At 42.4% G+C, this 16,126-nt stretch overlaps 1 protein-coding gene across 3 annotated transcripts in view; it reads right to left on the reverse strand.

Annotated features, from left to right (window-relative positions):
* The window catches only part of bicc1a (BicC family RNA binding protein 1a), a 298,647-nt gene that overhangs the window by 59,375 nt on the left and 223,146 nt on the right, over positions 1 to 16,126 (reverse strand). For all 3 annotated transcript variants that reach the window (XM_078565906.1, XM_078565908.1, XM_078565907.1), the window contains exon 4: positions 299 to 378. In XM_078565906.1, the coding sequence (XP_078422032.1) occupies positions 299 to 378 (80 nt within the window). The remainder of the gene's footprint in view (positions 1 to 298; positions 379 to 16,126) is intronic.

Consider the following 16,126-nt stretch of genomic DNA (forward strand, 5'->3'; position numbering starts at 1 on the left):
AACAGAATGGAAGGTTCCTCTGTCCCTGTGAGAGAGAGTGAGAGAGAGAGAGAGAGAGGGGGAGTGAGAGGGAGGGAGAGAGAGAGAGTGATAGAGAGCAGGAATGAGAGAGAGCTGAAAGGAAAGAGACAGAACAGGGAAAGATTTTTAATTGGTGCACTAGTGGCAGTGAAGGCATGCGCATAATTATGAAGTGTGTATTATTGACCTCACTATACTGATCTATCGCAGTAACTATACAGACAATGCACATTGATAATACACACGGCAGCTGGTGAACTGTGACGCTACATCTTACTTTTGTGTCTAGGACGGACATGATCTTTTCTTTCGCTTCCTTCACATTTTCTTTCTTTCCGCCAACTTTAATATGGGGATCTGTACAAAAAAAAAGGGAAAAACCAAACATGAGAAACATACCACCTGTGTCTTAACTGAAGTGTGGGAGCCACAGAACCAAAAAAGATTCTAATCCAAGAACCACCAGACGGGAGAGACTTCTAATGAGTAGCCAACAGCCACAAGAATACCACCGGATATGGGGAGAGTGCTTTGGTTGGGTCAAGAGCAGTTGGGCACGCAACGTGAATATTATAATGTAGTTCATGTCCAGTTGGAAAAGAAAACAGAAAATGCTGGAGAGTCTCAGCAGTTCAGGCAGCCTCTGTGAAATGAGGAACAGAGCTAACCTTTCAGGCCAATAACCTTTTGCAAAATGAAGGCTAGAGAGGTGCCAGGTTTCAAGGAGATTTTTACATAAGGCAATCGAAGGTGGAAAGTGTTTCAGGATTGAATTTCAGAGACACAACTCATATACCTGAAAGCCTTGTCATTACTGGTGGAGTAGTGGGGGAGGGGTGGAATATGCCAGAGGCTGAAATCCAATGACTGGGCTTCAAGCCAGAAATGTTGTGGGGAAGAGGGAGAGCAGCAAATCTTTGGAGCAATTTGGAAACCAAAACTGTAGAAGCCGAGTTCAGTTTGAGGATGATAAGTTCCGTGCAGATGGGTGAAAGATGAACTGGACTTGGTGCAGGGCCATGGTGTCAGAGGGAGAGTTAACGTCTCAGGTCATTGAGCTGAAATGTTAACTTTGTTTCTCTCTCCATAGATGCTGCCCAACCTGCTGAGTATTTCCAGCATTTTCTGTTCTTATTTGAAATTTTCAGCATCCGGAGTATTTTTGCTTTTGAGCCTTGGCATTGGAATTGTGAATTGGCTGGAGTTAGTGTTATGGGGTTATAACCCCTAAGGGTTATGGAGGGGCAAGCAGGAAAGTGGAATTGAGGCCACAGTCAAATCAGCCACAATATTGTCAAATGCAGAGCCGGCTCGAGGGGCTGAATGGCCTATTCCTGCTCCTATGTTCTTATGTCTGGGTGGGGGGAGGGGGAGATGCAGCTGGCAAGGAAGATGCTGTTGAAATGAAAGCCTTGGGGTGTGCAGTTAAAGGAGTGGTGATAGAGGTATGGGAGGGACAGGTGATGTTGTAGAGATGGCCTTGATGATCGGTAGGATATGATGTGAACTCAGGGCCAAACATTAACGTACCTAACCGAGGTTAAGGATTAGCTGGCACAGCCCGAGGGAAGAACCTGGAAATTATAGTCAACTGTGTGGGGGCTGGAAACAACCCATTCAGCCTCTCCAGCAAGAGCAAATTTTGTCTTATCCATGAGGCGTAGCCTAACTGAACAGAGTTGATCGTTGAATCAAACTTGGGTGGAAATGTAAAGGTGGGTGTTATGTGTCTGTATTTAGAAGCTGACTCCAGATGTGCAGATGCCTTATGGGGGGGGGCAGTATATAAACAAGAAAAAGGAGGTAATCAAAAAAGATTTCCTCTAGGTGCACCAGAGTTTAGTGTGTATGGGGTGGGGGGAGGGTGGGGGTGTGCAAGAGGCCTCTGCTGGGGAACAGCCAGCTATGTTGAGATCAGGAGGCATGCAAGAGAGTACAGCACCTAGAAGTACCCCATCAGGGACCATGGAGAACTTGAGTGTTACAAACACTGCAAAGAGACCAAGAAGATCCAAGAGATTCAGAAAGCAGTTTTGGTAGACCTAGGCATACAGTTAGTTGGTGGTAAGGTATTCAAAGACTTTGAATGGCTTGATGGTTGGAGGGGGCGGGGTTGGAGGGTGAGGGGTTGATTCGGGTTATGATGGCAAGGGGTGGGGGGGTGATGAACTGTGCTGGGATCCACATATGGTGTCAGCAAATCACTGGAACAGGGAAAGGCACCTGAGTGATCAGTACTCATGAGTAGTGAACAGTGATATAGTTTGATGCTGGGGAGGAGTTAGGGAATAGTGTGAATTTTCATTGACACTATTTATGCTCAAGCTGGGAGAATATTTGTCAAAGTTCCAAAGTCTGAGACACAGGAGTGTGATATAATTCCTGAAAGACTTCCCAAAAGCAGGCCTTGTCAAACATGTCTTCTACCCAGAAACAGCAGAATCTCCAAATGACAACTTTGGGGTCTTAATAATTGTTTTAAATTATCAGATACCAAACCTGCCTTGTTCTCAGATATACACTGTTTAACCACAGGCTGGTTTGCGGCCTTCTGCTTGCTCATTATTTACAAGAGTGATGACAGCAAATTTCAGACAGTAAGAAATATAAATGGACGACTGCAGGAAAGAAACCAAAGCAATTTTCAAATTTCTTCTTCAGCTTGACCATTGTGGAAAAGATTAACTCAGGAAATCTACTTGTTTTTGGTGAGTAAATCTTCCAAACTGCCAATTTCCAAACAGGCCCCAAACGTCTTGGTCCCACGGTCAAACCAATTCAACTGAATGCAATAAAAACAGAGAACGCTGGAAAAACTCAGCAGGTCTGACAGCATCTGTGGGGAGAGAAACGCAGCTAATGTTTCAAGTCCATGAGACTCCTCAGTTTTTATTTCAGATTTCCAGCATCTACAGTATTTTGCTTTTATCAACTGAATGAAACTTGCCAGCCATGTTGCATTAAATCACGCTCTATCTACATGACAATACGGTACACTGGGAAGACATAAATGTTTCTGGCATCTGGTACATCGCTATCCAATACAAATTGCTGACTAGGAATTGCAAATCCAATTTTCCCAGGGACCCCAGAAGACCAGCACGTCGCCAAGGTAACATTTTGCACAAGATTCTTTTGTTGCTAGAGTATGGGCCAGTTTAATGAAACTATCGCTCATCTGTACAAGGCTCTGGAAGCATTTTAACATTGAAAATGCCTTGGCAATCTCTGTGGATTGGGGCATTGCTCTCTGCTGCTAGCACTTCCTGTGGTAAGGCCTCGCAGTTAATGAAATATCTGCCAAAGAATCCTTAGTCAGGAAATTGCCATAAATCATAGACCATCAAACGTTTTTACACTCCACATTCTGGAGAAGAATTATGGAAAACAAATCATTCAACATGAATCCAGATACACCGGGGCCCCTTATATGTGCTGACACATACAGTAACATTCTTCATGTGCAGTTATACACACATGAGCATTTACATGCAGCAAGTCCTCACTTTAAGTCACTCCGCTTAACTTCGCTTTGTTTTAAAGTCACTTATTCTTTAGGATCTGTGTTTCTGATTTGCATCACCATTTTTGTTTTTATGTTACTGGCTTTGGAGTAATACATCGTTATTGCCATTGGCAGGGCAATGGAACAGTGCTGTTAGGAGGTTTGTCTGCAACCTCAGGAAGGGAGATTGGGAGATTCCAAGTTCAGCACACAGTGAGTGAATAGAAATGCTACTGACATGAACCTGTGGCAATTGGAGCAAAGAATACTAGAAACCCATCTAAAGGTGTTTGAAGGGCTTGGGTAGCCATTTGTGTCACAGGGTTAAATGTTTTCTTCAAAGGATGATGAATGCTTGGGAAGAAAACCATTTGGGCAACTAAACACAATGTGCAGAGATAAAAGGAGGTGTGAAAATGTAACTCAGCATTTCCTATTTGAAAGGATACCAAAAGGTTTTTTAAAAAATGCACTTAGCTGTAGGACTGGAAGGGCTGCAGAAGAAAGCAATTAGAGCGACAAGATTTCGGAACCGTACAGAGGAAAACACAGTAGAAATTTTCTGTGGAGTTTAGGGGAAGGGTCAGAGGACCAGACTTAGGGGCTTCTCCTCAGTTTCTAATCATAGAATAACCAAATTATACAGCACAGAAGGAAGCCTGTGCTGGCTCTGTGAAATAGCCATCCAGTTAGTCCTACTCCCCGGCTCTTTCCCCGTTGTTCTACAAAATTTTCCCTTCAACTTATACAGGATTTATTTTTTATTTAGTGACATTTTACTTTGCAAAGTTATTTCAGCTAAGGATGCACAAAGCTGCATGTGTACAGTACAGTATTTCAGCTTGTACACTGTTTTCTCTGGGTAAGAAATGTCCGAAGGAACCTAATCTGGCTTTAGCGTTGATTCCTTCAGGAACCCACGAATCACTTAAAGTTGTTTCACTTAAAGTTGTGATTTTCCAGAATGCGACTACAACTTTAACTGAGGACCAAAACCAAACAGCTTCATAAGATTCAGGTGAGGGAGACAAGTCTACCCCTGTGTACCAGCCCTATCATAATTAACCTACTGATTCTTGAATAACTAAGGCACTCACCTGCACTGTGCTACCTGGAGTTTATTCCAAGTGCAGATCATTCCATGAATGACAATCTTAAATTTGCTTTATCCTGGATTAAGATTATTACTAACAAGAATACTAATTGGTAAAATCTAACTTTAATATAAGAAACTAACGTCTAACCTTGTAGGTTACTAACACTTGACTTTAGAGATACCCTCCTTTGTATGATAGTATACCGACAAAACTTAGAAGCAGAGCACAGTATAAAAAAGATGCCAAGGTAGAGGGATTCTGGGAGTTTAGGTCAAGTTATAAAGAGCCTACTCACAGCAAAAGGACAAGAGTTTGAAGACTGTCTGAACAAACTGCTTGTGTGAGAATGGAATGTAAATGTCTTTTTCTACCAGATAAGGAACCATGCCATGTAAATACATCAAGATATCATAACAAAGGATATTACTCACGCAAATATATCAACTCAGTAACAGCCACATGAATTATTCCTAGTTGGTCAAGGAACGTGTCCTCACACAAGGGGCGGAGGTTGATTGGGGTGAGGGAGGGGTTGACTGGATCACAACCAGAATAAAGGATGCCCTGAGCTTCCCTTCTTTGCAGCGGGGAGAAAAAAACATCCAGAGACAAGAACAAAACAAGACAAGAGATAAGGGAAAGAGAGAGAAGCTCGAAAACCAAGACTGTAGCTGTGAGAGAAACCATTTTGGGGGCTCTGATGTCCAAAACTTGACACAGGAATATATTCTGCGTTAAACTGTGAATCACTGCCCAAGTTTATAGACATAGTTTATCCGCGAACTTAATAAATGTTTCCTAACATTGACAACAAAACTTTGCTGCCAAGCCTGTTCCTGCTTTAAAGGGCTGCAAGACCTCAAATTTGTATCCCAGTTTGAACCTATGCTTCCTTGTGCTCTTATTAGAGCTTAGTTTGAAGCAGTGATATAGAACTCCATGTCAGTCACCTCTCCAAGATTGAAGAGAACCCAGTTTCTTCACATAACACAATCCTCTGGTGCTGGAATCAGGCTCTTGGCTCTTTCTGTGCCCTTCCCAGAGCTTGAACATTTCTCTTATGCCATGTGGCAAATATTAGATAAGGCAATCATGGTGCAGTCTGACCAGGGCCTTACAGGATTCCATGACAACCTCTAACTTCTGCTTCGCTGACTCTTTAACACGCTTGAGCATTCAGTGTATTTTGTTCCTTTATATATAGGGGATGGTTGAATGGTGCCCTATTACTGGATCAGTGATCCAGAAACCTAGACTAATAATCTAGCAATACATCCCACCAGGAAAGTTGGAGAATTAAAATTCTATTCATTAAATGAATCTGGAATAAAAGGCTAATATCAGTAATGGTGACCATGAAACTACTGGATTGCCATAAAAATCCAATTGATTCAATCATGTCCTTTAGGGAAGGAAATGTGCTGTTCTTATCCAGACTGGCCTCAGTGATTCTGATCAAGAGCAATGTGGTTGACTTTTAACTACCCTCTGAAAAGGCCTAGCAAGCCATTCAGTTGTATTCAAGAAGACGGCTCACCATCACCTTATCAAGGGCAATTAGGAATGGATAATAAATGGTGGTGTCGCTAGAGATGCCCATATCCCATGAATGAAGAAAAAGAAACAAAACTGAGTGCAGGGTTCACTAAGACTTTGTGTCTCTTTCAACAAACCTGTTCCATGAAACTTTGCACAACCTTGTTTTGTGCGTTAAATTTTACTTGACATCCATTTTGTCCATTTAACAAGACTCAGTCCAACTCCTTTTATAGATCCACGACTGCATCCACAAACTACGCCATCCCCACCACGCCAAGGTTGTATAGTCAGGTAGCAAGAAAACCAAAAATGAAGGGCATAGGTTTTCATTTCTCACTTTGGTTTAAGGACTCTGGGTCTAGCCTTTTCCAATTTTCTATCTTCCTAAATAACTTAGAATGTCAACTGTTGGAAACCACTCAAATGCATCTGGCAAGGCAGGACTACCCTCTTCCGAAGCCAGGGGGGCCAGAGTTTGATAAATTGTTGCTGTACAGGTGGCCTTCAAGTAAGGTACGATTAATGGGTCAGTACTTGACCCAATTAGAATGCCTCATCCCTTCCTTGCTTTCTTAAATTCTCAACAATATCCTCATTATTAAGAGGCCTCCTTCTATCGGTAGTCATTTCAGCTTATCCAATAATAGCAAAGTGGGTGTTGAAGCACAGATTAGGCCCAAAGACAAGTTTTGCAAGCCTGACATTTTGTCAGGAAAAAAAAGATTTTTTGTGGGCGTTCTGGGGGTGGTGGGTGATTACATTAGCATTTACCTGATGAACTAAAAATAAATGCCTCTGTTAAATGACCAGACTTTAATGCAAAGCAATTAGAAGTAATGAAGAAAATAGTAAAGCAGAGGATTGCTGCTGCCTTCATGTTTTGGCAGAATTATTGGGCAATTAAATGGTTTATATTTTGGCCTACATTTCAGTTGACAATGACAGTGCAGTGGAAAACTGCATGTGTTTTTTGGGCTGATAAATAGGAGGACCAAGATAATCACTATAATTTCCCTCTGATCCCAGCCTTCTAGCAAAGGAATTAACTCAAAGTATTAACAACAAACAAGTTATAATCTTTTATTGCATTGAGGTAAGTTGACCTGAGCTGCTCCCTTATACCTTCCTTGGTAGCATGATAGTGTCAGGGTATTAAAGGCTGAATGAGACTCATTACAGAAGGTAGGAAAAACTTCAAGCCACTGACCCTTTTAATCTAAGGCAACATGAAAAAAGTCTACTGGAATCTTTACAGCAACAATGGTTTTCAATAGATTTCACAATGTTATTTCTTGAAAAATAGAAAAAAAGTCAATGTGTCCAAACCACCCAACAGCTCAACAAATTTAGCAGTGAGATAAAAGCAAAATACTGCGGATGCTGAAAATCTGAAACAAGAACAAAAATTGCTGGAAAAACTCAGCAGGTCTGACAGCATCTGTGGAGAGAAGGACAGAGTTAATGTTTCAAGTCCAGATGACTCTTCTTCAGAACTAAAAAGAAGTAGAAATGTGGTGAAATATATACAGTTTAAGGGGTGTGGGGGTGGGACAGGTGAAGCTGGATAGAAGGCCAATGATAGGTGTAGGCAAAGAAGAGATTGCAAAAGATGTCATAAACAAAAGATCGAAGGGGTGTTGATGGTGGTGATACTGTCTAAAGGAGGTGCGAATGGTGACATTAAGAGTAGAAATCAAGATGAGCAAGAGACAGATGGCCCTAGTGGGGGTGGGGTGGGGGGAGGGGACAATGTGGGAGAAAAGATCGAAATAGGCTAAAAGGTGGGGATAAAACAATGAACGGAAATAAATTTAAAAAATTTTTGTTTTTGTTTAAGTTTAGCAGTGTGTAGCTTAGCAACAGAGACCATGAAGGCCCCAGGTTTGAGACCTGTTCTGTGCTCAGTAAGCATACGAAGATAAGGGGATAATTGGATGCTGTTGTGGAAAACAAATAGATTCAGGATCTGAGGAAACCACAGGTAGTTCTGGCTGATCTAGGAGAATGTTATGGGTTCACTCAACTTGCAGGCCTTTTCCTGACACTATAATGTTACATTCCTGGAATGTGTTCTCAGAGAAACTGGGCAGCACAATAGGCTTGGCAATGTTTTATTATTCTTTCATGGGATGTGGGCAGTGCTTGTTTCCCATCCCCAATTGCCCTCAAGTAGTGGTGAGCTGCCTTCTTGAGCTGCTGCAGTCTGTGTGGTGTAGGTACACCCGAAGTGCTGTTAGCAAGAAGTTCTAGGGTTTTGGTTCAGCAGCTGTGAAGGAATGGTGATACAGTTTCAAGTCAGGATGTTGTGTGGCTTGGAAGGGAACTTGCAGGTGATAGTATTCCCACACGTCTGCTGCTCTTGTCATTCTAGGTGATAGAGGTCATGGGTTTGGGAGGTGCTGTTGAAAGAGCCTTGGAGAGTTCCTGCAGTGCATCTTGTAAATGGTACACACTTCTGCCACTGTGCATTGGTGGTGGAGGGGGTAAAAGTTTAAGGTGGTGGATGGGGTGCCAATCAAGTGGGCTGCTTTGTCCTGGATGGTGTCAAGCTTCTTGGGTGTTGCTGGAGCTCATTGATCTTTGTTTCTCTGGGTGCTAAATTAGGAGCCTGTGGAGATTGTAACATTTAAGGTGCAGGATGTTCCAATGCTTGTTACATTGGTTCCTGCCAAGCAACATGGGTGGGATCCTCTGGGGGCGTTTTGATATGTCACCTGATCAGTTCAACGGTCAATGAACAACTCTTTTTGATGAAAGCAAAACACTGCAGATGCTGGAAATCTGAAATAAAAAAAAGAAAATGCTGGAAAAACTCAGGTCTGGCAGCATCTGTGAAGAGAGAAACAGAGTTAATATTTTGAGTCCGTGTGATTCTTCTTCACAGCAGTCAGTTTGAGGAAGTTTGCCAGCCAACAAGCATTGCAAAGACAAAAGGGGCAGATACAGGTGCCAGTTAAGTTAAAGAAGGAGCTGCAGGCAACAGACTTTAAGTACAGAGGGTCGCTGGGGCAAGGGTATCCCTTTGGAGCAGTGGTGTTCTACTTTACAGAGCCATAAATCTGAAAGTGTGCTTGTAAGCTAGTTTTGAGTGTACTCGGGAACTCAGGGAGAAGGAATCTTGGAAGGTGAGACTGAAATTGTGAGGTGAGCCATTGTTAAAGCCACCCAAGTGGGAGCGACTTTTGGAGAAAATGCCAAGGACAGATCTTCAAAAGTGAAGCTGGGAATCCCTCAAGAGATAAGAGTTTCAACGAGATTGTTTGACTTGGTGTTTACTGATGTATGGGTGGGCTCTTGAGAAATCCATGCACTCTATCTTGGTTGCATCTGTCATTCACTCTGTAGCGTAGTGTGTTTGATCACAATTCGTCTGTTAATTTATATGTACCTCATACCCTGAATGTTCAAGTATAAGAGACATATTGTAAAAAAATTTCTCTTTCTGAACTTGTATAGTAAAGCTTGTTTTTTGTTTGTTCAAAACCTGTGGAATCTTGTTTTTATTTTGGTTTTTATTTATTTTATGTATTTATCTTGGTTTTATTCCAAAAGCAGGTGTCTTGAATCTCAACCTTTATATACTTTAAGTAAAATGTTACTGGTCCCTAAACGGCTCACCCCCCACATCCCGGAGTCTGGCCAAGGATCGTAACAAAGTTTAATGTAGTGGATGGGGTGTCTGTTAAATAGTCTGCTTAGTCCTGGATGGTGTCAAGTGGAGGCTATTCCTCACACTCCTGACTTGTAGATGGTGGACAGGCTTTGGGGAGTCAGGAGTGAGTTACTCGCCTCAGAATTCCCAGCCTCTGACCTGCTCTTGTAGCCACAGTATTTATATGGCTGGTCCAGTTCAGTTTCTTTTCAATGGCAGCCCCCAGGATGTTGATAATGGGGGGGTTTAGCGATGGTAATGCCATTGAATGTCAAGGGGGGAATGACTAGATTCTCTCTTGCTGGAGATAATGTTACAATCCTGTTAGGGTCCGCTAACACTTAAAAAGTAATCCAAATAACTTGTTTTAACCAACAGAACCACACCACATGACTTCATTTTCTTTTGAACAAAAGAAGCTTTATTTTTTTATAAAAGACTTAAACAAAACGAGCACTATTAATTTAACAATATTGTTAATTAATTTAACAATATATGTTATGCACTTCAGTTTACTTCCTACTTTCCCCCAGGGATTCTCTTATAAGACATGTCAATCTTTAGGTTATTTACTTCTGTTGGACCACCTGCAAGTATGCTACAGTCCTCTGGAGATTTCTCCTCAGCTCCAGCTATTCTTAGAGGTAAAATTTTCATTTACCATCCTTTGACTGTGGAGACCTCAGTACCCTATTCTGGCCACTTTTCCAATACATCCAAGATAATCTGCTGGTGACTTTCCTTTGCAACAAGACACTGTGAGGCCCACTGTAGATTCTTGCACTCGATTCAACCTAGGCAATCCTTCAGCTTCTGTTCCTCACAAGGTTCAAACTAAGGTTAAGCCTCACCTACCTTACAAGTGGTCAGTGCTTTACTCTGCTCACAGTGCAAGTCTCTCGTCATTTACTTTAGCTAACTTTTCTCAGTAAACTGCAAATCACGCAAGGTCCAAACTGTAACTAACTTTGCTCGCAAACACACAGATAAATTGAAACCAGAGAATCTTTCTAAGCTCTACCCATCTCTATAACGTAGCCTGCTCTGGGCTGTCCTCAAACCAATCTAAGTTAATTATTCCCCATTTACAATTTCCTTTTGATCTGACGAAGCAAATGGGTTTTTAACCTTTCAGGATTTACTGAATACTGTCCCAGCAGACCGATCGTGTCAGCCTATTCTTGCCCCACGGAACTCATTTCTCGCTATCTTGACTCCATTCTCTCTCCCCTTGACCAGTCCCTTCCCACCTACATCCGTGATTCCTCTGACACCCTACATCATATCAACAATTTCCAGTTCCCTGGCCCCAACCGCCTCCTCTTCACCATGGACGTCCAATCCCTCTACACCTCCATCCCCCACCGGGATGGTCTGGTGGCTCTCCGCTTCTTCCTCGAACAAAGGCCCCAACAATCCCCATCCACCACTACTCTCCTCCGTCTGGCTGAACTTGTTCTCTCACTGAACAATTTCTCCTTTAACTCCTCTCACCTCCTCCAAATAAAAGGTGTGGCTATGGGTACCCGCATGGGCCCCAGCTATGCCTGTCTCTTTATGGGGTATGTGGAACATTCCTTGTTCCAGTCCTACTCCGGCCCCCTCCCACAACTCTTTCTCCGGTACATTGATGATTACTTTGATGCTGCTTCATGCTCTCGTCGGGACCTGAAAATTTTTTATTAATTTTGCTTCCAATTTCCACCCCTCCATCATTTTTACATGGTCCATCTCTGACACTTCCCTTCCCTTCCTTGACCTCTCAGCCTCAATTTCTGGTGATAGACTGTCCACCAATATCCATTACAAGCCTACCGACTCCCACAGCTACCTTGACTACAGCTCCTCACACCCCACTTCCTGTAAGGACTCCGTCCCATTCTCTCAGTTCCTTCGCCTCCGTCGCATCTGTTCTGATGATGCCACTTTCAAAAACAGTTCCTCTGACATGTCCTCCTTCTTCCTTAACCGAGGTTTTCCACCCACGGTGGTTGACAGGGCCCTCAACAGTGTCCAGCCCATCTCCCGTGCATCCGCCCTCACACCTTCTCCTCCCTCCCAGAAACATGATAGGGTCCCCCTTGTCCTCACTTATCATCCCACCAGCCTCCACATTCAAAGGATCATTGTCTGCCATTTCCGCCAACTCCAGCATGATGCCACCACCAAATACATCTTCCCTTCACCCCCTTGGCGGCTTTCCGTAGGGATCATTCCCTCCGTGACACCCTGGCCCACTCCTCCATCACCCCCTACACCTCAACGCCCTCCCACGGCACCTTCCCATACAACCGCAGAAGATGCAACACCTGCCCCTTCACTTCCCCTCTCCTCACCGTCCAAGGGCCCAAACACTCATTTCAAGTGAAGCAACATTTCACTTGCACTTCCCTCAACTTAGTCTACTGCATTCGTTGCTCCCAATGCGGTTTCCTCTACATTGGAGAGACCAAACGCAGACTGGGTGACCGCTTTGCAGAACACCTTCGGTCTGTCCGCAAGCATTACCCAGACCTCCCTGTCGCTTGCCATTTCAACACTCCACCCTGCTCTCATGCCCACATGTCCGTCCTTGGCTTGCTGCATTGTTCCAGTGAAGCTCAACGCAAACTGGAGGAACAGCACCTCATCTTCCGACTAGGCACTTTACAGCCTTCCAGACTGAATACTGAGTTCAACAACTTTAGATCATGAACTCTCTCCTCCATCCCCAACCCCTTTCCGATTTTTCCTCTCCTTTTTGTTTTTTCCAATAATTTATATAGATTTTTCTTTTCCCACCTATTTCCATTATATTTAAATGTATTTCCATCCATTGTTTTATCTCTACCTTTTAGCCTTTTTAGATTCCTTCACCCCACCCCCACTAGGGCTATCTGTACCTTGCTTGTCCTGCTTTCTACCCTTAATTAGCACATTCCTTTAGATGATATCACCACCTTCAACACCTCTTTGTCCTTTGTCTGTGACATCTTTTGGTTATCTCCTCCTATCACTGGCCCTCTACCTAGCTCTTCTTGTTCCAACCCTACCCACCCCCCCCACCCCACCACCACTTTAAACCAGCTTATATTTCACCCCTTCTCTATTTTTAATTAGTTCTGTTGAAGAGTCATGTGGACTCGTAACGTCAACTATGCTCCTCTCCACCGATGCTGCCAGACCTGCTGAGTTTTTCCAGGTATTTTTGTTTGTTTTTAAACTAATTTGACTCTAAGTCCCAAAACAAAAACACCTGTAACTGCACTTCTTTGCTGACAGTGTAGACATCACATCATTAGCTCTCCAGCTAGGTAAGCCCACCTACTGTTTTATTATCTTAACTTTCTGGTTGTTAACCTCTCAAAGCAACATGGCCCCAATCTGTAATAGACTCCAAGCTGCTTTATTTGCATTAATGTCTTCTATTCTGACTCTATTAAACAAACATGGGTAAGCTGCTGAACTGCCAGTTCTTTTGGTGTTCTGACAATCACTAGTGAAGCCCAGCATTTTAATTACCTTATATTTACAACAATAATTTTCCCATAACTAAACGTTACCTCGCAAATACTAACATGAACCATGAACTAGATATTCACAACAATGGTCATTGCTTGGCACTTGTGTGGCACAAATGGCCTCTTGTCAGCCCAAGCCTGAATGCTGTCCAGCTCTTGCTATGGACAAGGGACTCCTTCAGTATCGGAGGAGTCACAAATGGTGCTGAACATTGCCCAGTGAATATCCCCATTTCTGACCTTATGAAGGACGGAAGGTCATTGCTGATGCAGCTGAAGAAGATTGAGCCTAGGATACTACCCTGAGGAACTCCTGCCGTGATATCCTGGGGCTGAGATAATTGACCTTCAACAACCATAACCATCTCCTTTGTGCAAAGTATGAGTCCAACCAATGGACATTTCATATTTACTTCAACTTTGCCAGAGATCCTCGATGCCACCCTTGGTCAAATGCTCAGTGGATGTCAAAGACAGTCACTCTCCTCTCACCACTGGAATCCAGCCCTTCTGACCACACTGATATTAACCTCCTGGACCCAAGGTCAAACCCAGCCTTAGCTTCAGAGATGCTGGCTGTAAGAGTCCTCGTGAAATTAGTTTAGGCAGTCACGGTCCAGTTCCGGGTCAGCATGAGCCAGTAGCACACAACTGTCCATGGTTTGTCACAAATTAGCAATGTCAGTCAGGAAGGTGATAGGGTAGGTGGTGTGGAAAATTGAAGCATCAGACTGATGAGTGCAGTAGTTGTTTAAACAAACAGTTCTGACAAAAGGTCATTGACATGAAACATTAACTCTGTTTCTCTCTGCACAGATGCTGCCTGACCTGCTGAACACATGCAGCATTTTCTGTTTTAATTTCATTTTTCTTATATCCTTACTTCTAGTGTCATTACTATTTACTAATGTATATAATATTATTGGAAAATATTTTTCTTTTAAAATAGAGGTTAAGTCTATGATTAAAGTCTTAATTGGATTAAAGCCAGTTAGTCTGGGTGCTTTGATGTGTACTAGTTTTGAGATGTAAGAGAGGTAGCGTGCATTTGCATTTTTTGAATAGAACATTCACGAAGTGGTGAATCTGGCACCTAGCTAGCAGAGACCAAGCGATATGTTTATATTACTAATAAAATTGGTACTATGAAAGGGGTTTTATTGTTAGAAGAGGTGGACTTCAAAGAGGCTGGTGATACATGAGAATTTACAATCAATGAGATGTGCTAGATATAGCATTGTGTGTGAGGGCACAGGCACTGTAAGATCGAAGCAGCTGTAAGCCTACAACTGTCTCCACAGGAACCAAAGTGAGAGGAACCTCATTTTGAATTCGTAAGGTGAAAATACTTTGCCTGGTGTCTGCTTAAAAATCTATGTGTTGCTATTGCCTTAGTGGAGATTAGTCTGGGAATTTGTTAAAAGTTATGATAATAGCAATTTGTAACCATGTGTATGTGTTTAATGTGTTGTAACTTAATAAAATATTTAATTTAGTTTAATAGAAAAACCTCTGGAGAACGATAGTCTGATTCCTGAATTTAAAATTGCATCTCAAACATAACACTTAAAAATATAGGTTATGACAGTTGTTTAAAGTTTCCCTCTGGGATTTTTAAATAACTCAGCTTTACCAAACTGCTGTCTCATAACACCAGTAACTGCAGTATTTTGCTTTTGGTTAACATGCAATCGGTTAATGCTACAACCACAGCCGATGTTATTCGCTGAGCAAGCCAAATCCCAGGGGAAACTTGTCTTACCGATCGGAACCTTTTGTGATGTATTTTGAAAATGAGGGGGGAGAAACTACCGATCCCAAAAGCATAGAATACTAGTAACACTTATAGGCTTTTAAAATTAGAAGATTTATTAACAAGAAGAAAATAAAACTTAAGCTCACAAGATTAAAGTTACATGGTCTTACAAAAAATCCCCCCAAACACCCCTCTTGGTCAGAACATACAAGTAAACTACTTGGCTACAGTTCCCTGACAGATTTTTAACCATAAAAATCCAATAATATTACCCAAGGCAAAAACTGCAGTCACTTTAGTAAAGGTATACCACACGGCTTCTCACTCTCTTCCACTCTGCTGTAGAAATCCAAGAAAGTTCAGAAACAACCTGCTTTCTGAAAACAAAGACGTTCCTGGTCTCACTGGATACCTGGTTCGGTTTTCATACCTTCTCTCAGCACAGAACTGGTCTCAGGACATCTCCCCCAACACAGCTACCACAACTCAGCTCAACATCTTTCCTTAAATATCCCTCTCCCCTTTCATTTTGGATTCCATTGACCTCCACACTTACTTGAACTCAAGTTTCCCAAAATATAAAAAAATTTTCATGTTTTCCTGTTGCCTACACTTTTGGGTCAAATAAAATTTAATAACCTTTCCTTGTTTACTTATGAAACCTTTGTAAGTTGCAAAAATCCCTTAAACTCCCCTTTGAAATTCAACAGCTGGAAAGTCAAGTCCCTACTTATCTCATAATGCAAATTTCAAACCCAACCTATTTATTTGTAAATCCAACTTGACCATAGCCTCTCATTACAAATGCATTCATCTAGCACCTTTACCCATTTATCTCTCAACTCTCCAAAAGCAAGCTGTCTCTATGAACCTTCCAGCTTAATTAATAACGGACACACACACGCAGGCACACATCCTTCTTTACAGAATACCACTGTATTCCCAAAATATTTTTAAAAACATCCATCCTCACATTAACCAAGCAGCCTCTTCTGCCGATCTAAAACACAAATGTTAGCAACAAAACTGCATTATATGCCATTTATCTGCCCTTTG

This window comes from Cetorhinus maximus, chromosome 20 (assembly GCF_964194155.1).
Source record: "Cetorhinus maximus chromosome 20, sCetMax3.hap1.1, whole genome shotgun sequence".
Classification (NCBI taxonomy): Eukaryota; Metazoa; Chordata; class Chondrichthyes; order Lamniformes; family Cetorhinidae; genus Cetorhinus; species Cetorhinus maximus.